The sequence below is a fragment of the Rattus norvegicus genome, chromosome 7, assembly GCF_021556685.1.
Source record: "Rattus norvegicus strain SHRSP/BbbUtx chromosome 7, alternate assembly SHRSP_T2T, whole genome shotgun sequence".
NCBI lineage: Eukaryota > Metazoa > Chordata > Mammalia > Rodentia > Muridae > Rattus > Rattus norvegicus.
Genome location: NC_141540.1, coordinates 66,787,382 through 66,814,558, shown reverse-complemented (window position 1 = coordinate 66,814,558; position 27,177 = coordinate 66,787,382). Strand labels below are relative to the sequence as shown.

The 27,177-nt window shown below is 44.6% G+C and overlaps 1 protein-coding gene across 1 annotated transcript in view; it reads left to right on the top strand.

Moving 5' to 3' along the window:
- The window catches only part of Tbk1 (TANK-binding kinase 1), a 33,542-nt gene extending 9,705 nt beyond the window's left edge, over positions 1–23,837 (top strand). The window contains 17 exon segments of the mRNA NM_001106786.1: positions 1,004–1,185; positions 2,212–2,372; positions 5,424–5,534; positions 7,303–7,482; positions 10,106–10,302; positions 11,292–11,350; positions 11,656–11,747; positions 14,172–14,273; positions 15,511–15,589; positions 17,537–17,658; positions 17,751–17,827; positions 18,494–18,533; positions 19,057–19,158; positions 19,248–19,344; positions 19,911–20,017; positions 20,273–20,344; positions 23,088–23,837. Coding sequence (NP_001100256.1) covers positions 1,004–1,185; positions 2,212–2,372; positions 5,424–5,534; positions 7,303–7,482; positions 10,106–10,302; positions 11,292–11,350; positions 11,656–11,747; positions 14,172–14,273; positions 15,511–15,589; positions 17,537–17,658; positions 17,751–17,827; positions 18,494–18,533; positions 19,057–19,158; positions 19,248–19,344; positions 19,911–20,017; positions 20,273–20,344; positions 23,088–23,139 — 1,832 coding nt within the window. The 3' untranslated portion in view covers positions 23,140–23,837.
- Positions 23,838–27,177: the final 3,340 nt, after the last annotated feature.

Below are 27,177 nucleotides of genomic sequence, written 5' to 3'. Positions count from 1 at the left end.
CAAGTGACTGTGGAGTCTGACAGCGCCCACTAGTGGCTGCACAGCTAGACCAGGTGGAAACAGATTTTATTTGGAGCGTGAGAACAATGTTATGCTATGCTATTAATAGTGACAGTTGTACAACTCAATTAAAAATTATTAAATGGTACATTTCTTAAAATGAATGGCAAGATGTGTGTGTGTTTTAGTAAACCTACTATTTTTAAAAGGCAAGTGAAATAATATTTCGTTGGAAAGAAATGAGTCAAATGTTTGAGGAGGCGAAGTGGCCGGTGCCTGTGATCTCAGCTGGTGCCCTGCACGTCAGCCCCACAACTTAACCACAGCAGTGGCAGTCAGTGCCTTTGCCCTTGAGGGAAGGACATGGACTGCCTAGGACTATCTAGGAAACACCTCTCCATGGATCACACTGTGCATCCTCATTTACTGTTTTCTATGTTGAAGCCAATTTGTTCCTTGTGACTTTTTTTCCCAAAGTAAAGTAAGTGTAAAAGAAGAGCGGGGCACCGTGGCACTCAGCTTTAATCCTAGCACTCGAGAGGCAAAAGGCAGGTGCATCTCTGAGTTCAAGGTCAGCCTGGTCTACAGAGTGAGGTCCGGGGCTGTTGTTTCAAAAACAACAACAACAAAGTATAAAACTGCAGTGTAAGATGGGCATCTGTGGGATCTTTCTCCACCACCAGAAGTAGTCCAGGAACTCCTGGCCTCAGGAGTTCCGTTTGCCCAATAGTTATCAAAGACAGCACACTTTTGTGGGCTGTAATTCTCGCTAAAACACCTAGTGGTTGAAACATAAGATTGTTACACACTTGTGCCTGGGGAGTGTGAGTGTGGGTGTTTGTACAGAGGGGGGATCTGTTTCTTAGAATAAAAGGACTTCAAGCCAACTTATACAAAAACCTAAGTTTGAGTGACTATGAATGTATCCTGCCCATGAGTTTGAGATGTATATACAAGTTGAGGCCTACATTAAGATTTCCTTGTTTTGTGTTTATTGCTGAAGTGGGCGGAATGAATCATCTCCGAGAGAACGGCATAGTGCACCGTGATATCAAGCCAGGGAACATCATGCGCGTCATAGGAGAAGACGGACAGTCTGTGTACAAACTCACAGACTTTGGTGCCGCTAGAGAGTTAGAGGACGATGAGCAGTTCGTGTCTCTGTATGGCACAGAAGAGTATTTGGTAAGTTGCACACTACTGTGATTTACTTTAATAACCAAATAGGTTATTATACGTGGAGCTGTTGGCCACAGCCTATAAAGTACTACATGATCTTTATGACCAAGGTTCTGTTTTCTGCTCTGATGGATATGGTGTGTAATAAGGAAGGGAGGAACTGATTTGACTCTACTGTCTTTCTCTGTTGGACAGGCTCAGAGTTGTTCCACCTATGGGGACTCACAGCTCTGACCCCAGCACTTGAGAGGTAGAAGGAAGAGAATGGGTACCAGCTGAAGGCTAGCTAGGGCTACATAGAGCATTCTGGGTCAGCCAGGGCTAAATAATGAAACCCTGTCTCAAGACAGATCTACAAAAAAGCCAGCAGCAAAAATTCTTGATTGTTTTACAAGTCATATACTAAATCAGTGGATTTGTTTTTATTTATTTTTATTTTATGTACATTAATGTTTGCCTGCCTGCATGTCTGTGAAAGTGTCAGAGCCCCTGGAACTTGAATTTTAGACATTTGTGAACAGCCATGCAGGTGCTGGGAGTTTAGCATGGGTCATAAGCACTGAGCCATCTCCTTCCTCAGCCCCAGTGCAGTGGCTCTATCTGTATTAGAAGAAGAGGCACCCGAAGACTTGAGAAGCATCTGGCCAGGAAAGACCCCTGTTTGGGCTCAGTTCAGTGAGGAGGGGACTGTGCTTTGATGGGATGCAGCAAGTTGGATCATTGCTGCAAAGGGTGGGGTGTATCTAGAGGTCACGAGCTTACATTCTCATTATGTGTATGTACTGGGGGATGCACGTCCTGTGGCGCCCTGTAGGAGTCAGGGCAGCTTGTGACAGTCACTGTTCTCCTTCCACCATGCAGGTCCCAGAAGTTGAACTCAGGGGTTACCAGACTTGCTTACAGGCAGCCCCTTTACCCACTGAACCATCTCCCCACCCCAAATTAGTCTTTTGAGAATGGAAAAGTAAAATTGTTAGGAAAACATAATAGGACTCGGGCGTTGTCAAATCTTACCTTGGCTTTCCTGCTCAGCACCCGGACATGTATGAGAGGGCAGTGCTAAGGAAGGACCATCAGAAGAAGTACGGAGCCACCGTTGATCTGTGGAGTGTCGGAGTCACATTCTACCACGCAGCCACGGGGTCGCTGCCCTTTAGACCCTTCGAGGGGCCTCGGAGGAACAAAGAAGTAATGTAAGCAGCTCTGGAGTCGGTGATTTCTAATGCATACTCTATCTTGTTTCTAATGCATACTCTATCTTGTTTCTAATGCATACTCTATCTTGTTTCTAATGCATACTCTATCTTGTTTCTAATGCATACTCTATCTTGTTTCTAATGCATACTCTATCTTGTTTCTCCGGATGTTTGAGGAAACGAAACTGATGAAAATTGACTTTTTCTGATACTTTATGCTACCTGTAGTTTCCTAAGAAGGCAGTCTTCTAAGAATGTTGGCACAGATTTCTAAGTCATGTTTCAATGTCTACATGAATGACTACAATGTATCCAGTCATGGGTTCTTCATTACACGCACCCTGTCTTCTAGTTCTATTTCAGCACAGCTCACCTCCTCATTCCACTTGTTGTGCTTGCCATGGTTTCCCCAGGCACCTGAAACACACAAAAAAATAACAATATAGCTCTGTAGAGAATAGGACCAAAGACACTCAGTTCTTCCCTTCCACTGAATGGGACTGACCATTTTAAAAATGGCATTTTGGATGTGATTTTTCCCCCCTATTGCAGGTTCCATCCAGAGATGAAGCATTTCAGTAGTGTAATATAGTATGCATTTTAAAATTTTATTTTGTGTGTATAATTTATGTGTGTAGGTGTTTTCCTGCATGTATGTCTGTGTACCTGGTGTCTGAAGAAGCCAAAAGATTGCCTGAAACTGAAGTTACAGATGCTTGTGAACTGTTGTGTTGGTGATGGGAGCAGAATCCAAGTCTTGTGCGAGATGAGGCAGTGTTCTTAACCGCTGAGCCATCTCTCCAGCCCCATAGCATTCATAGTAAACAAACAAAAAAACAAAAAAAAAAAAATCAAGGAAAAGATAGGCATGTGGAGTGAAGTTTATTGTGTGATTCATCTGAATACTGTGTGTCTTAGGGGGCAGCTTGGGGAAGAAAGGGTTAATTTCACCTTCCAGCTTGTCCACCATCCAGGGAAGGCAGGGCAGGAACCCGGAGGCAGGAGCCGATTTAGAGGCCATGGAAGGTGCTGCTTCCCTGGCTTACTTGGCCTGCTTTCTTATCCATTCAGGACCACCCCATGGGCTAGGCCCCTTCTTATTAACTGTTAATTAAGAAAATGCCTTACAGATTTTCCTGTACTCATCTTTTGGGGAGGCATTTTCTCTACTAAGATTTCCTCCTCCCAGATATGTCTTGGTTTGTGTCAAGGTGACCAAAACCAGCCAACACACTGTGCTTCATTTTATTTTAAAAGAAACTGACGCATACCCACCATACCCAGCTTCCCCGGTGCATGTGATTTAAAGTAATCACAACTATAGCACTGAGCCTTTTCTCACCTCAGAAAACTGATGAAGAAACGTATTTTTCCTTTAATATTTATTATTCCAGGAAGCAGATAAAACAAGTTGAGATGGTGCATTGGCTTTTCCTCAAGCTTGAGCATTTATATGCATGCTAGTGAGACGCACTGTGTCTTGTGGAGAAGAGAGGACAGCTCTAGTTGCACTAAGATAGTGCAGTGCCAGCCTGAGCCTGCTTGAAAACCGTGCCCTTTTTATTAGGTCTCCTCCTTAGCAAAGGCCAAGCCCCCCTTTGTTTCCTCATTAAAGCAATGACAACTTACACTGCTCTAAAAATAGATGAGAGCGTGTGTTGCTTGGAAAGGAAACATGACTCACAAGCCACCTGATGACTCTGATCGCTCTGTGCATACGTTACTGGGTATCTTTATTTGCACAGACGCTCACCTCTGTGCGAGGATTGATAGTAGGTGTGCGTGGCGTGGTGTCGTTCTCAACACACCTGTTTGACCGTCCTGGAGAGTGGTGCACCCCCTCCATCACAACTGTGTTGTCAGCAGGTGAGCTCACAGTGACCATCACATTAGCACACGATTAAGGCTTACATGAAAAGCCTAGAGAGAGTTCACCCAGCACAGCAATGCTGTCATTAATTCTCCTCACTTCTGTCTGTGCGTTAACCCCACATCTCCTTTTTTCCCTCTGTAACTTGATCCAGCAAGGACAAGCACAATAATTTCTTTATTTTAAAACATTTCTTGGGGTTGGGGATTTAGCTCAGTGGTAGAGCGCTTGCCTAGGAAGCACAAGGCCCTGGGTTCGGTCCCCAGCTCCGAAAAAAAAGAACCAAAAAAAAAAAAAAAAAAAAATTTCTTGAGGCAGAAACGACAGCTTCCTCCATGTAGGAAGCAGCAGTCTGCATCAGTTGGGTTACTGGTTGGCTCTGGTTTAAACAGCACACTGATTTGCTCAGAGCACATTTGTTTAGCTGGTAAACTAAAAATGATTGGATACCAGCAGTGGCCTTGGATGGCGTCAGGTACGTCTACTGGCGCCACATGCGTTCCTGCAGGTACAGGTACCTCATAGCAGGACACGTCTGAGACCTGCCTGATCCGGGCCAGCCTGGCTTCTGCTGACCTGTTGTATATCACACTCACTAGGTTGGACAGTCATGTAGAGCATATTTCCTACATGCGTGTGTACTTCTGGCCGTGTGCAGGATTTTTCTGATACTGTGCTGTGTATAGCTGTGTCTCCCATTTCTTTAAGAAAGTTGATTTGAGGGGCTGGGGATTTAGCTCAGTGGTAGAGCGCTTACCTAGGAAGCGCAAGGCCCTGGGTTCGGTCCCCAGCTCCGAAAAAAAGAACCAAAAAAAAAAAAAAAAAGAAAGAAAGAAAGTTGATTTGATGGTTCATTTTGCAGGAACCTTACAAGTGCTTTTTATAGTCTGCACAGGCTCAGTGACATAACTTTTTTAATGTTTGCCCCATTTTTTCCGATGGGAAAATAATTTTGTTGTGAACATCAGGCACAGTGTGCTCCCAAATGAAAACTAACTGGCACATAGATAGTATTCGCACACTACTGTCCTACCTCAGTCCGTCAGAGTGCTGATTGTCTCATGGATGCTGGCCATTGGTCACAAAGGGCTCTGGTAGGTTGCAGGTGCAAGTGAGGGAAGCTTGCAGTCTGTTAGTAAAGCCCTGCCTTACCTTATTCTGCTGTTGTTCCTCCTAAGGTATAAAATAATCACTGGGAAGCCTTCTGGTGCAATATCTGGAGTACAGAAAGCAGAAAACGGACCAATTGACTGGAGTGGAGACATGCCTCTTTCTTGTAGTCTTTCTCAGTAAGTATACCTAACTCGTGACCTTTGGCACCTTGTACTTAAAACTTTTTGTATCTTAAAAATCATAAACGTGCAAATATTTAAGTATATTTCCAGGGCTGGCTTCGTTAGTTATTTCTGTCAGTTTTGTTTTTTGAGCCATAGTCTTGCTATGTAGCCCAGGCTAACCTTGAACTCAGTATGTAACCCAGACTGATAATTCTCCTTCCTCTGCCCCCCACATGCTGGGGTGACAGGCATTGGCCACCACTGCTGGCTTTCTAGTTTAGTTCTCTTGACTAAGTCAAACCGTGTGGTAATTTGCGTTTGGTGTGATGTAAGCATTCTGAGCTGTAGGCATAATATCCTGAGGACATGGGGTACGCATTCTTCAGATCCTTCTCAGTGTTTTCAAATTCTTTCCAGTGTACTGAGGGACCACAAATAGAGGTATAACTAGGAGTAAGCTTTTAAAAATTGGACTTATAAAAAAATAAGCATTACCAAGTTTAATATTCTCCTTACTTAAAGAAAAAGTTTTATTCAAAGAATACAAAATAAGCATTTCTAGGCCCCTCCCAGTGGCTCAGACTTTTAATCCCATGGGAGGCAGAAGCAGGAGGATCTCTGAGCTCGAAACCAGAACTCTTAGGAATTACATTATCAAGTTATCACAAAGAAAGGATTAATTAATATGAAATTAAAAGTAGCTGGGCATGGCGGTAACATACCTATGATCTCAGCACTCAGGAAGCAGAAGCAGGAGCACCACTAGTTCAAGGCTAGCCTGGGTTATACAGTTCTAGGATAGGCAGGGCTACATAGAGACCCTGACTCAAAAAACAAACTAAAAAGCCAAGGGTAGTTCATGCCTATAACCCCAGCATTTGGGAGGCAGAGGCAGGAAGATCACCATGGGTTTAAGGCCAGCCTGGGCTACCTAATGGGTTTCAGGATAGCTTAAAGTACAGAATGAGACCCTCTCTCAATCCCCTCCTTCCCTTCCCCAAGGAAAAAAAAGTAATGGTAATACTACCCTAAGGTCTTGTTTTTGTTTTTGTTTTTTTACTTTTTTGGAAAATGTTTCTGAAGTAAACTCTTGTAACTAGATTTGCCAAAAGAAGTGTGTTATGTTAGAGAGCAGACCTTTAAGTCACGTGAGCAGTGAAAACTGCTAGTCAGATTGTAGTGACGTGAGAAAGAAAAGACCAAGTTAGCCATCCTGCGTCCTGTGTGCCAGCCAGCCTTCTGGAAGTTGGCATCAGAAAGGGAAATCCCACACATCTCCACATGTGCAGCCAGAGTGTGGACTCACTGAGAGGACTGGGAATCCGCCAAGCCATGTAAATTATGAGTATGTGAAACAAATGATGGATTTGGACCTGGATCCAATCAATCCCCTGACAATCTCATATGTACAAATACCCCAAAATCTTTGAAAAAATCTAAAGTTCAAACATTTCTGGTTCCAAACCTTTTAGATAAAGGATGCAGCCTATAAAAATAATAACAATTTGTGTTAGTCAGTGTTTTATTGCTGTAAAGAGACACCGTGACCAAGGCAACACTTGTAAGGAATGCATTTAGTGTTGGGGGCTTACCAACAGCTCCAGAAGTGTGACAGGGAGAGGAAGACACAAAGCAGCGCTCTCTAATCCTCTCAGATAACGCCACTCCATGACTCCAAGCAGCCAACTCACACCATCCCACAAGTCCTCTGATTGTGTTTTCTTTGTAGATGTAACTTTGACGTTCTCTCTTCAAATAATGTTTTGAAATACTGTTTTAGGGGTCTTCAGGCACTGCTTACCCCAGTTCTTGCAAACATACTTGAAGCTGATCAGGAGAAGTGCTGGGGCTTTGACCAGTTCTTTGCAGAGACTAGTGATGTGCTGCACCGAATGGTAATCCATGTTTTCTCGCTACAGCACATGACAGCGCTTAAGATCTATATTCATAGCTATAACACGTAAGTGGCTCTGCGTTCTTGTCCTGTCCATGATTGTGTAATGTAATAATCTATGCTTGCATAATGTAATAAACATCTGAACCGGGAAAACAAATAGAAAAAATGCCTTACCTTCACAAATAGCACACATGTCTCATTAGTAAAACTAAGTTTAAGTACTTATAAAGTTCTGATCCTTACTGGAAATAAAAAGGATTGATTTTCTTAAGTGCATAGGTAGTTACTTTGTACTGAAACTGCAGGTCTGACAGAGCTGATTCTATGACTTCTTTCAAGTGCCATGCATGTATTGATAAAAATGAGCCATTGGGGTTGGGGATTTAGCTCAGTGGTAGAGTGCTTGTCTAGCAAGCACAAGGCCCTGGGTTCGGTCCCCAGCTCCGGAAAAAAAAAATGATCCATTTAATTGAAGGTATGGCCTAAGGTTTATAGTGGAATTCTAAATCTAGTTTAGCCTTATTTGTATAGTTAGTATAACACTTTATGGGTATTAAAGAAATATTCAAAATTGGTTTTGCATAAATGAAAACATACCATGGAATTTTCTTAGCTCTCATGTAATAAGACTGCATATGACTGGACTGGAGAGTTGGCTCAGTGGTTAAGAGCACTGACTGCGGGGTTGGGGATTTAGCTCAGCGGTAGAGCGCTTGCCTAGCTAGTGCAAGGCCCTGGGTTCGGTCCCCAGCTCCGAAAAAAAGAAAAAAAAAAAAAAAAAGAGCACTGACTGCTCTTCCAGAGGTCCTGAGTTCAATTCCCAGCAACCACCTGATGGTTCACAACCATCTGTAATGAGATCTGATGTTCTCTTCTGGTGTGTCTGAAGACAGCTACAGTGTGCTTATATATAATAAGTAAAAAAAAAAAAAAAAACTTTGAAGAAAACTGCATATGACTAAAGGTACACCTGCATGTAAAACTAGGGAAAGAGTTAGAGGATTGTATCAAAGTAAATGTATTTGCAGTGACAGTTTACTATGTGGCAAGGTGCTATCACTGAGGGAAACTGGAGGAGAGGAGAGGCATCTGCATGCATTATTTCTTACAACTGCATGATGCAGTTGGTAATCCTAGTACTTGGAAGATAGGGGCAGGAGGGTCGTCATAAGCTCACAGCCAGCCGGGTCTGCAGAGAGTTCCAGGCTGGCCAGGGCATTATATTGGTTCAGAAAGCAGAACCCCCAAACAAGAAAGGGAGGAAGGAAGGAAGGAAGGAAGGAAGGAAGGAAGGAAGGAAGGAAGGAATCATCAGATTCATTCTTTGCGCCTTAGTCTGACAGAATTTAAATAACAGTTTACATGTCATAAATTCATGGACAGGCAGCCAGAGCACTAAGGAGGCCCCAGGTGTGATTCTCTCATGGAGGCTCACCGTTGTCTGTAACTCTTAATCTAGGGCATTTGATGGCATCTGGCCTCTGCGGTGTATCAGACATACATGTAGGCAAAACACCCATACATGTTCAAGAAAAATAAATTTTTAAAAGTGTTGTTTTGTTTTGAAATTCATAAAGGGGTTTGAGGTGTAGCCAGCTCTGTGGAGAGTGTCTTCTTAGCATTCAGGACCCCCAACTTCAACCATGAGCACCAAAACCTCGACAGAAAAGAGAACGAGCAGAGTTTACATAGAATATGTAGATAGTAGTCTGATAATTAGATAGTAGTAGTCTGATAATTAGATTTGATACGAGATAAACAAAATGTAAGCCCAGCAATACTAACATAACACTAGATTATTTTTGTCACGTTGTGGGTCTTTATCGAAGAATCAGCTGATGCCATTGCTACATGCTGCATTTCCACTGGGCTTAAACTAGCCATCCAAGCCTGAGCCAATGAGAAAGCAGCTTGAGGTAGAGCCACATCTCATCGCTGCTTTTCTTTGCTTCTATGCATCTCTTCCAGGGGAATTACCTTTTCTCCTAACACTTCATTGTGAGAATACTCTGATTTCATGGTGTGTTTAACAACAGTCTAGGAGTTGTGTTCTGAGCCCTGCTCTTGACTCTGGTATATGTAAGCCATTTGGTCCTCAGCATAAGATGGGCCCGGGTCACATGGGACCCGGCTAGCATATTTTGGTGTCCTTATTAACAAGGCAGTTTGAAGGAATCAGAGAAAGAACTGGAAGAGCTTGAAGGGGCTCGAGACCCCATATGTACAACAATGCCAAGCAACCAGAGCTTCCAGGGACTAAGCCACTGCCTAAAGACTATACATGGACTGACCCTGGACTCTGACCTCATAGGTAGCAATGAATATCCTAGTAAGAGCACCAGTGGAAGGGGAAGCCCTGGGTCCTGCTAAGACTGAACCCCCAGTGAACTAGACTGGTGGGGGGAGGGCGGCAATGGGGGGAGGGTTGGGAGGGGAACACCCATAAGGAAGGGGAGGGGGGAGGGGGATGTTTGCCTGGATACCGGGAAAGGGAATAACACTCGAAATGTATATAAGAAATACTCAAGTTAATAAAAAAAAAAAACAAAAAAAAACAAGGCAGTTTGTCAGCGCTGTCCTCAGAGTCACTCCCAGGTGAGCGGGCGGTCGCTGTGCCCATTCAGTTTACTACGTACGTCTAACTCTACCCAGCATTCCATCATTCTCCCTTAAACCTCCCTCACAGAGCTGCTGTGTTCCATGAACTGGTCTATAAACAAACCAAGATTATTTCTTCAAATCAAGAACTTATCTACGAAGGACGACGCTTGGTCCTAGAACTTGGAAGACTAGCCCAGCATTTCCCTAAAACCACAGAAGAAAATCCTATCTTTGTCACAAGCCGGGAACAACTCAATTCCATAGGTCTGAGATATGAAAAAAGTAAGCCATCTTTTTGTCACATTGTAAATGGTCATTAAAAGCAAACATCTGTCATTGTAAAACTGATGCTTTCTATAAAGCTGACATTGATTTTAATGTAAAGCTTTCTATAAATGTTGAAATTTCCTAAGTTTAGTTTATAAAGATTACAAAATTGAAAAGCCTCATAATCTTCTATTTCAGTTCAACATTTTGTTTTGTGAAGTGATGGTTTGTTGTGTTTTACTGTAACTTTTTTCAGTGTTTTGCTAACTCCCAAAATCATATAACTTTCAGCCAATATTTGTTCTAACCACATGTATAGGACATTCTGCCATTCTTCAGAGTTAAGAGAAAAGTAGATCTACATCTTTGAATTTATTTAAAATTCATTTAGTCAGAGTTTTGCAATCATTTGAGACTTCAGTATTAGACTGAAAGGCAGTATGGGTTTCATTGTGCTAAATGTATTTAATAAGAAAATGAGGCTGGCACTTGTCATGGAAGCCTGGTGCCTGAGTTCAATCCCAGAACCCTGTGAAGGTGGAAGGAGACAGCCAGCTGCACAAAGTTGTCTCTGGCTTCTACACTGCTATGGCATGTGTGCGCACACACACTTATGACTGGCTAGGGAAGGAGCATTATTGTCTCAAGCGGAAATGGGGTGGTGTGTGTGTAGGTGCATACTGAATGGCAGAAGGCCAGAGGAGTCTCCTCCCATCTGTGTGAGGATAACTCACACACACACACACACACACACACACAGCCGCTGCACCTGCAGCTTTTCACACGGGTGCTGAGTTCAGGCCTCACAACTGCATGTCAAGTGTTCTGCCCTGCCACCCAGCATCTCCCTAGTCTTCTCTTCTCTTCTCTGAAGCTAAGGAGAGAACCGGGAGAATTGCCTCACACTTCCTTGTGTTATTTAGACAATCTCCTGTCATATAAAGAATGATCATTTATCCAAGCATTCTTATTTCTAATTCTAAGTCCTCTGCTTCATATTTCAGTTTCCCTACCTAAAATACATCCACGCTATGACCTGGACGGGGACGCCAGCATGGCCAAGGTTAGTGTTTCATGAGTTATCAGTAGGCACATGAATCAATGTGCTCCATCTCTGTATGTGACTTAGGAAACAGTGTCCTAAAGTATTACCCATTCCAAGCTGTTTCACATTCTAGTTTCCTTTGTTGAACGTGATAAGAGGAAATGCTCTCTAATGAAACATGTTTATATAATGTTAATAAATGAAATGTTTATTACAGCTACATCTGTCTGGCTGTCAGACGTTGGTAGTTTATTTTCCTGATGTTTAAGTTTCTCTCGCCTTGTTCACTGTTGGCAGCAAGTCCTAACGTTGTCTCTCACTAGGCAGTGACCGGGGTTGTGTGCTACGCCTGCAGAACTGCTGGCACCCTGCTGCTCTATCAAGAACTAATGCGGAAGGGGGTGCGGTGGCTGATGTAAGTAACCAACCCTAGTCCGGTAAGCGCTCTTCCCCCTGACTCCCTAAACCAGGGGCCTCGGGCACCACATCCCTCTGCTGCTGCAGGCAGCCGAGTACTGGCTCAACCTGCCTCTCACTTTTCCACAGACAGCGATGTTTTGTTGACTCCCTACCGTTACCTAGAGACATACAGGACAGGCTGTCTGGACTGTAGACCCGCACAGCTCTGTGGAGCACGCAGTCCTGGAAGACTTTTTCATGACATATCTAAGCTGGTCAGTTTTCTAGGGATCCGTCCCTCAGTCTTCCTCCACATCTACCCTGGCACACACCCCTTTTTAGCAGAACTGCTGAGCTACTGCTCATAACTATGTAATTCACTCATTTAAATGTACAGCGTGGGATGGCAACCCCTACTGAGGTCAGGCCATTCCGGCACTTCAGAAGTCCTGTGCCCAGTGGCTTCTCTCCCACTCCCGAGCCCTGACACAGCACTAATACCCTCCCTGCATAGATTTGCCTGTTGAGACATTTCACGTACCTGGAAGCACACCCACACGTATATACTCACCCAGACCAGCAGCCTAAAACTCATTGCTAATCATTTAATATAGTTATTTGAAAACAGAGGATTGACCTAATGAAATATTCTCCTGAAAATTACCTTAGGAATACAAGAATTAAGTTGGGGATACAGCTTAGATGGTAAAGTGCTCGCAAGGATGAAGATTTGAGTTCCATGCTCAGAACCCATACATTTGTTTTTAACAAAGGAAGTGGGGGCATAATGGCATAGACTTACAACCCCACCCTGAGAAGGCAGAGACAGGCCAGCTAGTCAGCCTTTCTGGCCCGCTGGCCAGCCTAATTTGCAAGACCCAGGTCTCAGAGAAAGACCCTTCTGAAGAAAGGTGGTACTGGAGGAAAGACGCTGGTGGTTGACTCCTGACCTCTATCCTCCCTTCTCTCCTTCCCCTCCCCTTCCCCTTTCTCCCCTCCTCTCTTGCACCTCCCTCTCCCTCACCCCACCCCCCACATTGTGCCGTGGCTAAGCGCATCATTTATCGATTGTGCGTCCTGCACACATACAGTGTGACCTTGATGCCAAAGGCCCCAGGGCATGCTCTCCTGGGCTCAGCTCACTGCTGTTGCTTGGGACAGCCTCCATATGCTTTCACCCATTCGTTCTTACACAGATGTGTCCATACCCTTGCATTGTTCCTATCCCTGCCTCTAGTTTTGAGCTGCTGGCTTACCCTGTAGCCCAGACTGCTCTCTAGTTCTTGATCTTCTTGCCTCTACCTCCCAGGTGCTAGGACTACAGCTGGCTCCTAATAACTTAGGTTTCTTTCCTGTGTCTAGCCTTGTGTCAAACTAAGCACACAGCCCTGTGCTTATAACAGCTTCCATGTGGTCACAGGCTGTTGTAGAAAACTCTGTGCTCGTGGGTAGCTTAATACTGAGGCTTGGTGTGCAGCTAGACGAATTAAATATGCCAGTACAGATGGCATTTGCTTTTCCTCTTTTTCTGTCACTGTTCAGTGGTTCAATGGGTTTTTATTTATTTATTTATTTATTTATTTATTTATTTATTTATTATAGTTTAAGGGTTTTTTTGTTTGTTTGTTTGTTTTCCTTTTTTTGGAGCTGGGGACCGAACCCAGGGCCTTCCGCTTGCTAGGCAAGCGCTCTACCACTGAGCTAAATCCCCAACCCTATAGTTTAAGTTTTAAAAAGCTTTTCATGTAGTCCACTGTATTAGGTTTTCTTTTAAAGGATCCCTGGGTGTGTTAGGATTCATTACTCACATGTAATGTCTTCTTTGTCTTTTATTTTTACTCTCTCTAAAAGTAATCCATGACCATAAAAAAACACAGACTTTGGGCCGTGTTTGCTGATTGCTATTGTAGTTGAAGCCTTTTCATTATGAGTTCACTGTGTCTGTGTCGTTCTCTCAGAGATCCCATTTGACAGAAGTGGCAAAATTGCCTAATGACATAAATGTCACATGACCATTGTCAGAGTTTGATCCTTACTGTAATTTTAATGCCTTGGGTTTCTGAACTGTAACCTAATTACTAGTGATGGTCTGTGAAGTATAAATGCCCCAGATATGGAAGAGTCCTACTTCTTTTCTTTTCTTAAGACTTACCCACTGCAGAGGGTAACACGCTGGGTAGAGACTGCGCAGATAATGCTTTGAATGATACCTTAAAAAATTTCGTTTGCCATTTAAAATTTATGAAGTGTGTTTAAAATAGAGTTTCATTGGGGTTGGGGATTTGGCTCAGCGGTAGAGCACTTGCCTAGCGAGCGCAAGGCCCTGGGTTCGGTCCCCAGCTCCAAAAAAAAGAAAAAGGAAAAAAAAAAATAGAGTTTCATTATAATTGGTGGCAGCCCTTAGGCAGCACTTGGACTAAGGGCCTTCGTTGTTTTCCAGTGAACTAGTTAAAGACGACTACAATGAGACTGTCCACAAGAAGACAGAAGTTGTGATCACACTGGATTTCTGCATCAGAAACATTGAGAAGACTGTGAAAGTGTGAGTGCCAGCGCCCTGCCGGGGCTCTGAATGCTCAGCCGAGTTCCTGTCCTGTCCTAATCACCTTCAACACATCGAGCACAGTGTTGAGAGCGCACTCATGGAGCAGCCCTGGCTTAGTGGCTGCTTCGTCTCCCAAGAGAGCAAGAGGTTTCTCATAAGGACTTAGTCTGTCATCCAATTGGCATCTCCCACCTTTCCCAAATGACGAGGCAGTGGAGGTGGGATCGCCTCATCCATCTCGGAGACAGAGCTGAACAGGACAGACCATAAGTAGCTTCTGGAACAGTGTTCTGGTAGTCTTTGGAATTTTAGGAACAATGTCTTTTGGGGTCAGTAGGATGTGTGAGTGGGTAAGGGTGCTTACTGCACAAGTGTGGTGACCCTAGTGCTGGCTCCAGAGCCCACATAGGTCAGAAGGAGGGTAGCATTGCCAGTTAACTCTGACCTTCCCATGTGCGCTGTGGCATACACAGTCCAGCCCATGCATGCTCATACAACGTTAGTAAGTTTAAAAAGTCACAGAATTTTAACAATGACTTTTAGTTTATTCCCATTTTCTTGTCTCTAAGAATGTATTTTGTAACAATGATAATTTAAATAGCCTTTCAGAATACACTGTTTATTCTGCAGGGAAACATAGTAAATGTAGTCAATATGTCTAACTGACGTTTACATTTATAATGATGTACATGCATTCTGAAGTCTGTATTTCACCATCCTCCTGGCAGTGGGGTGATTTGAAATGACCTTGCCCTCTGTATTTTATCCTAATCCACCCATGTATAATGGACGTCAGGCTGTGCTGATCTCAGCGCACACATCCCCAGCCTCCTGGTAGGAGTTGAGACAGTGCCGCAGTGTGCTGTCCACACCCTCCTGCTCTGTGGCCCTCCATCCCATGACTAAGGTCACTACTACTAATGACCGTGCTGTGGGTGCAATATGCAGAGTGGAGCGTAGGACAGGGGCAGCCTGGCCTAGGCTGTGAGGAGTAACACACGTGTGACTTCATCAGACCACACCTGCAGCCACCTACAACAGCCCACAGGTGGAGGGGGCAGTGTAGGAAATTCCTTCTTCAGGAAGGCAGCAAAGACCTCTTAGAGTCTCTTAGCATATAGACCTTGAGTACATTCTTATTAAAAGATCATGATAATAATATTCCCTTCATAAAGGCAGGTAAGAGCCTCATTTACCGCACTCATCCGTCTCCTGGTGCTGTGTTTCCTGGCAGATATGAGAAGTTGATGAAGGTCAGCCTGGACGCCGCAGAGCTGGGTGAGATTTCAGACATACACACCAAGCTGCTGAGAGTGAGTACTGGGGCCGTGGCCGCTACAGGCCGTGATCTGCTCCTCCGCTGCTGAGAGCCAGTGAGAACCTGAGTGGTGTCTCTAGAGCTCCCTGGAGAAGAGTCGCCTGCTCCCTTTCTAAGAGACTATATATGTGATTCTATGATTATAGCCTACCCTATTATATATGTATATATGCATATATTTAGCTATCTATAACGTACATAATTATATCTTACTACATATTCTTAGTTACACACACACACCCCATTTCGGCATACAGTTTTGTACTATTTCCAGATACATTCTGTATTTTCAACACACTGTGCATCTTTTTGCTCCTACCTCCCACCCACATTTTCGGCATTTTTTTATGGCTTCGTCTTTCACCTTAGTGCTGGTGTGGATGTTCAGAGCGTGGGTCCTTAGCATCAGGCAAGGGTAGGTGCTTACACTTGCTTAGAAATAACTGCAAATCCTCAAGTACGAGCTGTCGTAATAAAAAAAGGACTTGGGATTCTCAGCAGTGAATTGTTTCTATAACTAAAAAAGGCAGTAAGAACAGAGTTTGCTGAGCATAAAATAGGAGGTGTCTGAATGGATTTACTCGTTAGAGCAGAAGCGCCCACAGTTTTGTACCCTGAAACCTGATTTTTATTCCTGGGTTGCCTCTGTTTACCCAAAGACTCCAAATGGGCTACATAAGGGCCTTTTAAAAGATTTACATTATTTTTAAATTATGTGTATATGTGTGTTGCTATGCATTTGTGTGCACAGGTGTGCATGCCTTGAATCCCTCTGGAGCTGGAGTTACAGGCAGCTGTGAGCACCTGATGTGGGAATTGAACTCTGGTCCTCTGGAAGAGCAGTATATGCTCTTTAACCACTGAGCCATCTCTCCAGTCACCATGAGGCCTTTATTAGCTCTTTGTAGCATTTAAGGAATCCATAAAATGGACGTTAAATTGAAATGTAAAGCGCCCATAAGACAGCTTGATAAAGAAAGGCATTTTTTGCTTAATACCCTGAGAGGATTCCCAGAATCCTCCTGACAAAAGAATGCCAACTCCATAAAGTGTCTGCACCCACACATATCCACATAAAGAAAGAAAATGTAATTAAAAGACTTTTTAATTAAGGAAGTGACGCTCTGGGGCTGGATAGATTGGTTGGTAGGACCTGAGCTCAGTCTCCCAGAACCAGTGTGCTGTGGTGCACATTAGTAATCCCAGGGCTGGAGAAGGAGCTCCCCAAGACTGCCCAGTGTTTAGTTCATTTGGCAATTCCAGCCACATTTGTTTCTCAGAAATGGTGAGGCCTCCGAGGAGTGACCCCCCCCCAAGCTGACCTCTACCCTGCTTGTACGGGGAAATACACAAATACAGGGAACTCAATGGCAGCAGCCTGCGCCTCTCCTCCTGTGTTGGGCTGATCTCTAGTTGTTCTCTCAGTAGCTTTAGATCTGCTACTGTGCTTTTCCAAAGGCTGAGTCATGGGTGAGTAACAGGTTTGGCGTTTAGTGCCTTGCAGCTGGCAGCATTTCTCAGTAGGATAGAAAATGCCAGAATGTATCACAGTTAGAAGCTGCTTCCCATGAAACTTTTATACACTTTAAGTGATATTTAAAACATTAGAAAAAAGTTTTAGATCTAATGATTTAAATGTCAGAAACAGGGTCAGGAGATGGAGCTCATCTGCTTGAGTTAATACCTAGCATAGAAATTCTAATTTTAAAATAGCACATCACCAGCCCCACCACAAACAAACAGACAGAAAGCGGTAATAAAGGTTTTATGCAGTCCTGTAGCAGCACAGAATGGTGCCCGGTGCCCGAACAGCCGGAATGGCCTCATGGAGAGGTCCACGATGGAGCCCAGCAGAGACCATCTTACCAAGCCTGGGGTAGTTGTCTCTGATTGGACATTTGGATCCAATCCATTGTTCTGACCTAATCATTGTTGTGTTTAGCTTTCCAGCTCTCAGGGAACAATAGAGAGCAGTCTTCAGGACATCAACAGCAGGCTGTCCCCAGGGGGATCGCTGGCTGACACCTGGGCACATCAGGAAGGCACTCATCCAAGAGACAGGAAGTAGGTCTCAACCCGTGGGTAATCTGCGCCTCTCTGTTGTTCTTGGTTGCATTGATTCCAGTAATTCACTGGGGTTTTTCTTCCTTAAACAGTGTAGAAAAGCTACAAGTCTTGTTGAATTGCATCACAGAGATTTACTATCAGTTTAAAAAGGACAAGGCAGAGCGCAGTAAGTAACACTCGCTATTTGCTCACCTGTTGCCCTGGCCTAGCTAGTAGGAAGCAGGGACATGGCCGTGCTTTTATGTGTGGCCGCACTTGGTTGAATGTGCTAAGTTATTGTCAAACCAACCTTTTCCTGTCTAAAAGTGAGGTCACAAACCTAGGTCTTCTGGCGGCCAGGCAGGTAGCACATGGGAACTGCTCCCTGGTGGGCCCAGGGACACTGAAGTCAGCAGCCTTGTCACCGCTGCCTCGCCAGGCCGCCTTTCTAGCTTTGTTTAGTTTCTTGGTTGGTTTTGGTTTTTTGAGACAGGGTTTCTTTGTGTAGCTCTGGTTGTCCTGGAACTTGCTCTGTACACCAGGCTAATCTTAAACAGAAATCCACCAACCTCTGTCTCTTGAGTGCTGGGATTAATTTAGAAACAAAAACTAGAGATACAAGCTTTACAAGCTTTATTCAAATATCCTGACAAAAGTTGGCAGCCTTTATTTTAAAATCAGAACTTTATACTGACCAAATTAAAGCATCAACAGGCCGTCTGTGGCTAGTGGGTCCCTAACCTGCCACAGCCACTTCAGACTCTTTGGGTTCGTAAAGCAGGGATGGCAGAGGAGAGATATGACGCGTGGTGCTCAGCTCTGCGTTAACAAAGTATGCTTTTCCCACTTTCAGGACTAGCGTATAATGAAGAACAGATCCACAAGTTTGATAAGTAAGTGTGCACATTGAGTCAAGGTTCTCCTTGCTCAGCTTTGTTCTTTGCTTCTGCTTGCGATTAATTGCAGTAACAGTGCGATGCAGCCCTGCCTCTCGGAGGTGTTTACTCTGGGCGCACTGTCCAGGTCTGCCCATTTGATCCCTTGGATCAGTAAGACAGGAGGAAGACCCTGTTCTGCTCACTCGCTCTTGCCACCTCGGCTGTGCTTACAGCAGGCAGCAAGAGGAGTCCTGTGAGGCCCGCACAGCCATCTTAACTAACTCAGCCAATGAATATCTGGAGCTGGAGAGATGGCTCAGTGGTTAGAAGCACGCTGCTCTTCTGAGCAGGAGCTCAGTTCAGTGCCCAGTACCCACGTCCCATGGTGCACAACTGCCCTTAGCTCCAGCTCTGGTCTCTGAATACTCCAAATCCACAATAATCATAAAAACCATGAATTTTGTATATCTGAAATGTTTTTAATTGGAGGTAGAAGTAGTGAGGTTACATTAATCCTCTGGTTATTTCTAATTTGCAGACAAAAATTGTATTACCATGCAACAAAAGCAATGACCCACTTTACCGATGAATGTGTCAGGAAGTATGAAGCATTTAAAGACACGTCTGAAGAATGGATGCGGTACGTAGCTGTGCGTGGTGCGATGGAGTGCTGTGTGTTTCAGACAGTCCCCAGGAGGCTCTTTGTTAATCACTCTCCTTGGTTTTCAGAAAGATGCTTCATCTTCGGAAACAGCTGCTATCACTGACTAATCAGTGTTTTGACATCGAAGAGGAGGTGTCCAAGTATCAAGACTACACTAACGAGGTAGAGCCCTCAGAGCACAGGAACTGACTGCACTGGGAGGGGCTGCTGCAGTGTGCTTCAAAAGAGGCTGCTAGACACGCGGGCCCTGGCACGTGCCCGTGTCCAGCTCCTCTACAGTGACCCTCACTGCATCTGTGGACTTGTGTGTTCACGTGCATGCCAGGCGATGGCTTTTGGGAGCTGGTTATCTCCTCTCACACGTGAGCTCCAGGATGACGCTCAGGTCGACAGGCTTGGCAGTAGGTGTCCACACTGCTGTGCCGTCTCGCTGGCCCACCACCCACTGGACAATTAAAGACACCTGATAATTCACCTTTTTATTGTTTGTAAGGAGAGTTGTTTTAAAGAGTGTTGATTTCAGTGTTTTCCATTAACAGTTTGAAACGGGTTTTAAAGCTGGTCTGGGGCTGTAGGTCAGTGGTTAAGCATCCACCTAGAGAACACAGGGTTTCCCACATTTCCCGTGAGGTGGGTGCTGGGCAATCCGTGGCCTTCCAGAAGCAGTAAATTGGTTCTTGATTGGTGGTATATGCCTTGTCTGGTGACACATTTGCTTTACATTGTAGTTACAAGAAACTCTGCCTCAGAAAATGCTTGCAGCCTCCAGTGGAATCAAGCACACCGTGGCCCCGATCTACCCCAGTTCTAACACCTTAGTGGAGATGACTCTCGGGTAAGAGGCTTCCTGGGAAATTAAAACAGTGCCGCACACTCTCCTCTTGGTCTGAAATCTTATTCTTACCTTTCAGAATTTTTTTTTAAGATTTATTTATTTATTCTATATAAGTACACGGTAGCTGTCTTCAGACACACCAGAAGAGGGCGTCGGATCTCATTACAGATGGCTGTGAGCCACCGTGTGGTTGTGTGAACATAATTCTAAGATGTTGACCAGAGTTGTGTGTCTGTCTTTGCCTTATACATCTAGTATGAAGAAGCTGAAGGAGGAGATGGAGGGCGTGGTCAAGGAGCTGGCCGAAAACAATCATATTTTAGAAAGGTGAGTGCTGCCGCAGGCTGGGGATGTTACTGCAGCTGGCTCAGTCCCGGCTGTTTGCAGCCCTTAGTCTCTTCAGAAGGTGCAGTCATGAAGGGCCAGGGAAGCCCTGTCCACCGTACGCTTCCCTCTCCCTCTTGGTGTCCTGGGAACTTGGGGTAACCTTTAGCATTGCTTCTGTTGTTACTGGTTTGTTTTTGACAGGGTCTCACTATGTGGCTCTGGCTCTCCTGGAACTCACAGAGACCTGCCTGCCTCTGTCTCCTAAGTGTTGAAATGAAAGGCATGCTTCACTACAAATAGCTGGACATTTCTTTCTAGTAGACAGCTTGCTTGTTTGACCGTGTGAAGACTGTCTTCACATGATTTCTCCAGTCCCAGGGTTCCGAGTTGCTTGTAATACACCAGTGCTCCAACTGGTACTGAGCGGCCTACAGAGCCCTCTGCACACCGCGCACCCACACAAGAGGAAAGCACTAAGTACTAAGGAGTGCGCACAGCCCAATCCAGGGAGACACTGATTTCATACTACCATGCTGAGCAATGGCAGGGAGAAAATGTCCTCCGTGACTGAACTAAGAGCGGAAACCTGGGCAACTCGTGATGTGACCGCCTCAGACCTGAGCCACCCCTTATAGGCAGCACTCGTGGGCGTGGGGCATGATGCTTGTGCTCAGCAGAAGCAGGGAGACAGTAGAGTCGGCCATGCAGTGCTGGCCGCCAGAGGGCCTCTGCTTTTGTTTTGACTGAAGTTTTGGTTGCTGTGCATTCAGAAGCCTCCTGCTGCACAAATACACAGTTTTTGTTTTTGTGGTCCGTCCCCCACCCCTCCGCACAAATACACAGTTACATGAGCAAAATGTTCTGAATCAGAAATGTTTGAGATGGCAGCATTTTTCCAGATAACGAAATGTAAAGGTGGGGTCCCAATACAGGCCCAGCACTTACCTCTGTTTCACATATTCCTTACACACATGAGCCGAAATAATTTTATTCAGTGTCTTAGTACACCTGCACTGTAAGTGCAGCTTGTCCAGTGAGCCAGGTGTGGACTTATCTTGTGGCTACTTGTCAGTACATAAAGGGCTAAGTTCTAGGTTATTTCAGGCTTCAAATCCTAACATTCAGGTTGTGTGACACAGTGAAAGCCAGGACTAGTGAGAGAACATTGTCCTTCCACCCTGTGAGCGCAGGGGCCTGGCCCTCAGTGCTCAGAGGTTTGGTGCCTGAGGCCATCCTCCAATAGTAGCATGCTAGTCCAGGAGCCCCGCTTCCTCCCTCTGGAAACCGTTGTCACCATGTGGTTGCTGGGACTTGAACTCAGAACCTCTGGAAGAGTAGCCAGTGCTCTTAACCACTGAGCCATCTCTCCCACCCGAGATGCTTTCTTTTTTCTATTGTATGCTTTTGACTTTTTGTCAAAAATCAAGTGTCTGTACGTGTGAGGGTTTATTTCAAGGTCTTCGATTCCATTCCATTGGTCAACCTGTCTGTTTCTATAGCAACGCAATGCAGTTTTTATTGCTATTGCTCTGTGGCACAGCTTGAGGTCAGGGATGGTGATTTCTCCAGAAGTTCTTTATTGTTCTGGGTTGTTTTGGCTATCCGGGGATTTTTGTTTTTCCATATGAAGTTGAGAATTGTTCTTTCTATGTCTGTGAAGTATTGAGTTGGGATTTTGATGGGGATTGTGTTGAATCTGTAGATTGCTTTTGGTAAGATGGCCATTTTTACAATATTAATCTACTGATCCAAGAGCATGGGAGATCTTTCCATCTGCTAAGATCTTCTTCAATTTCTTTCTTCAAAGACTTGAAGTTCTTGTCATACAGGTCTTTCACTATTTCACTAAAACAAAACAAACTCCAATTCTTACAACACCTTTTTAATTACTTTAAATATTTTTTTCATTCCTTCCCGTTTTCTCCTAAAAATTTTCCCAGGTCAGGGAGATGGTGCTTGCCACAAGCCTGACAGCCCACCTGGTGGGAAGAGAGGCCTAACTAACTCTCACAATTGTCCTCTGGCCTCGGCACAATACCATGGTGCCAAGATCAGAAGAGGGATTGGCGGTCCCCAGCCCCGAAAAAAAGAACCCAAAAAGAAAAAAAAAAGAAGAGGGATTGGTTTCCTTGGAATGGAGTTACATCCAGATGCTTACGAGCAGCATGTCAGTGCTGGCGACCCACTCTGGTCCTCTGCAAGCTCAGTCAGTGCTTTTTAACTGACGAGCTATCTCTCCATCCACAAGAAGGATTTTTGTTTTTATTTTTAAGCTTGGCGACATGTTGTTTCATTTGATACCACTTCTCAGTAGGAAATAGAGCAAATCACAGGTGTTTAAATTCTTAAAAATAACTATTCCTTGGCCAGCAAGGCAGTGCAACAGATAAAGGCTCTTGCTGTGCAAGCCTGGTGACCTGACTTGAGTCCCCAAAACCAACATTAAAGGTACAAGGAGAGAACTGATTCCACAAAGTAGTCCTCTGACCTCTAGCTATGTGCGTGATGACGATGATGAGGAAGAGGAGGAAGAGGATGATGATGATGAACCATTCTTCTGAAATCTATTCTGTAATTCTCTAGAGTGTTGGGATGTCAAGAACTGGGGTATAGCTCATTGATGGAGTTCTATCCCAGCATGAATGAGGGTTCTACATTCAGTCGCAAAGACATAGGGGAATTCTAGAGAGCATGTGAGTGCATCTGCTGCTAAGATTATCTTTCTTCCCGTTTTGTGTTTTAGGTTTGGGTCTTTGACAATGGATGGTGGCCTCCGCAATGTGGACTGTCTTTAGCTTCTTCGGGAGTCTGGGAAGTTCTAGTTTGCACAAGAAGATGACACTGGGGCACGAAGTGAATGCCTTTATGAATGGCATTCTTATTTCTACAATTCAGTATTTGATGAGGTCGTGTAAATATGTACAGTTTGTAAATACATATACATATATATATATGAATTTTTGGCTGCTGTAAGTAAACAAGACAGATTGACCTCAGTGAGCTGTAGAAGAAAGCCATGACCAGCCAATGCTTTGGGGTGCTCTCCCTAATTCTTCACATGAGGCTGGAGAAATCTATGCTTGGTGCCTAAAGAAAGTATTTTTTGAATTGGCGTCCTTAAAATTTTGAAAGGACTGATAGTTGACACAGTTGTGAATGGAGGAGACACAGGGCTTTGTGATAGGAACCGAACCACGGTTTTACTAGGGTCAGTTCCTCTGACAAGGATGAAGCGGCATTATTTCATTTGACGAGGTGCCCAAATCTGTTTTCCTCGTATGTTTCATTTCAGGTGAATTATTGAGCAAAAACTTTAAAGTGAATTCATTGTTTAAACTATTCATTTTTCGTTTGGTCACAATGTGTAATTGTCATTCAGATCCTCGTATCATTTCAATTGTCTTAAGATGTATATTTCTGTACTTTAATTCTGCTGTTTCATGAAAAATTCTGCCTACTATTTCATGAAAAATAAATTTCTCAATTTTAATGTAAAAAACCTGTGTGCTTTTGTATCTCTAGTTAGAGATGGTCTGCTGTTACTGTGTTTAAATCAGGAATGATTGCCCCACCACAGCCACATCCACCACAGCCATGTCTTCAGGCCACAAATTACCATGAAAGGGCCAGTCTTTTGATGGGAAATTGTTCTCAGAATATCAGATGTGGAGGTGGTACTGTCCCTGTAAACAAAATAACAACACACGCTTCATGCTGCTGTAACTAAATTGGGGCTGGAGAGATGGCTCAGCAGTCAAGAGCACTGACTGCTCTTCCAGAGGTCCTGAGTTCAATTCCCAGCAACCACGTGGTGTCTCAGAACCATCTGTAACGGGATCCGATGCCCTCTTCTGGTGTGTCAGAAGACAGCGACAGTGTGCTTATATACCTAAAATAATAAAGAATTAAATCTTTTTGTAAAATTGCCCCTTAGGATTTTGATTGGCTTGAGTTTTGGTTGGTCAGATTGTTGAAGGACAGTTAGACAAGACCTGTGAGCCCTAAAAGACATTGGAGCACTGAACAGACAACTGTTACCCTAAACTGAGATGCATTCACATTTTATGTTATTGGCGGGCGATCGTGAGTTTTCATTGGCACATAGACCCTTATGGAAGTAAGAGCCAATGCTTGACCTACATAGAACATGCAGTTACCGATGGTTGTCAGCAGTCATTCCAGTGTTGGGAATCAAATCCAAAAGACCTCTGGAAGAGCAGCTGGTGCTAACCCCTGAGCCATCTTTTCTGTCCATCTCTCTGCACATCTTACTGACACTCTTCACATAGACAAGACTAGGAAATGTTTTCAGAAGCAAAAGCACATATTGCACATTGTATACACAGCCACAAGAGAACATAGGAAGGATACCAGTCTGATGAGAACCTCATGAAGCAAGTGGTGACCTCACACTGAAGGGCCAACAAGACAATGATGGGAGCCAGAGCTCAGTACAAAACCTGTGCTGCTGACGGCCAAGAGCAGCAAGGGCTTGGGCCAATCTCAGGAACTCGTCCACTGTTACATCAGCCTCTCCCCCAGGAAGATAAACGCGTAGAGGCTCTCACACCTGAGGAACCATCCAGACTCTCACTAGAGGAAATGGGAGACCTGTCGTGGGATTTGGTGACAGTGAAGTTTAAGAAAAAGTATGTGAAGCAGAGCAAGGCCATGAAGAGAGCCCACATCCTATCCACACTGGGCAGGCGACCCAGCTCGATTCCTTGGAAACCGCACAGCTCAGCGTGGGGATGCCATGTTGCGAAAACCTCATTATCCCGTGGACTGGAAATCAAGGCTGTCCTTCTGGATAAAAATTAGGCCCCTGCTGTGATTTTAACCAGCAAGTCTCATAATGCATGCCCTAGGGGCAACGTCTCTGGGGATCATTGAGACATTTTACAGCTGCAGTGGGTCCTTAAGTATCAGCATCGCCTGTTTCTAGTGTCCAACTGTGCTGAGCAGTAAAGGACAGTTCAACTCTCTCAGACCAGTGTGCGCGCGTGTGTGTGTGTGCACGTGTGCATATGTGTGTGTGCACATGTGTGTGTGCATGTGCATGTGTGTGCATGCGTGTGCTGTGCGTGTGTGTGTGCTGTGCATGTGCTCTGTGTGTGTGTGCATGTGCATATGTGTGTGTGCATGTGTGTGTGTGCTGTGCATGTGCTCTGTGTGTGTGTGCATGTGCATATGTGTGTGTGCATGTGTGTGTGTGCTGTGCATTGCTGTGTGTGTGCATGTGCTGTGTGTGTGCATGCATGCGTGTTCATGTGCTGTGCGTGTGCGACAAAAGCTATAAAGCATGTATCACACTTACGAATTGTTACTCTGGGGAATAAGTAAAGGTTTGGGGCAAAGAGAGACAATTCCCTTTTCCGTCATTATTTTTATGTCTTCACGTCAAAGTCTTGAGTTTTTTGGGTTTTTTGTTTTTGTTTTTGTTGGTTCTTTTTTTCGGAGCTGGGGACCGAACCCAGGGCCTTGCGCTTCCTAGGTAAGCGCTCTACCACTGAGCTAAATCCCCAGCCCTGCTTTTGCTTTTTTTAAACAGGGTTTTCTGTGTAGCTTTGCCTGTCCTGGAACTGACTTTGTAGACCAGGCTAGACTCTATCCACCTGCCTCTGCCTCCCAAGTGCTGGGACTAATGGCATGTACCACCACTCCCAGCATTGAGGGTGATGTTTTTAAAATAATTTAATTTTACGTGCAGTGGTGTGAGGGTGTCAGATCCCCTAGAACTGGAGTTATAGGCAGTTGTGAGCTGCCATGTGGGTGCTAGGAATTGAACCTGGGTCCTTTGGAGGACCAGATAGCACTCTTAACCACTGAGCCATCTCTCCAACCCCCAAAATTATTTTTTAAAGAGATGAAAAAGATTAGTTATCCACTTAATCATCTCTCAATGTAGTTGTTTTTATTTTTACTTTGTGTATATGGGTGTTTTGCCGACATGAATGTCTGTGCCTAAAGAGGCCAGCAGAAGTGTCTGATTCTCTGGAATTAGAGTCACAGATGGCCATGAGTGGGTGCTGGGAATCAAACCCACGCCCTTTGTAAGAGCAGTACCTACTCTTAACTACTGAGCCATCTCTCTATAAATATAAAATGTAAAAAATAATTTGAGCATCCACAGTAGTGAATACAAGTCAGAACCTTTGGTAGGATGGGGTCTAGCTCAGTACATTCAGGACTGGCAGCACATTCAACAGTGTCTGCCAATCATTGCCAGGAAGGGTTCCATGCTGAGACGTTTGTGAAACACTGTCTCCAAGGTCAAGGAGCACATTAAGGGTCTACTGTAAACTGCCCACTGTGTTGACTCATCATCCCTGGACAGTTCAGAGTCTGGGCCCAAATTAGTATGCTGCTTTCACTCTCTTTGCCTGGTCAGTGCTCCCCCAGCACCCAGACACTCAAAGGGCACTGTGGTCCAGAGGGGGAGGATGGCAGGATGTCATTGTGTGATGGGGATGCTGCTGTTACCACACATACAATACAGAGGGAACACAACTGGGGCCATGTTGGCAGACCTCAGTCTGTAACTACAGGCCACCCAAAGGCATAATACTGACTGCATGGATTTGTGATTTGAAGACACACCTCCCATCCCATCCCCACACCACTCTCCAATGGCATTGACAGTATTAGCTCTAAGGGTAATAGATATTCACCCTCTCAGAGTTACCTGAGAGCCTCTGAGGAGACTAGCTGCAGGGGCCATGAGCATTATAGAATTTTGTCACATCTTGGGGTAGTTGGATATACAGGTACCTATGTCAAAAACCTCCGGATGCAACTCTTCTTTTACATTTTCTGAACTATATGTAAGGGCC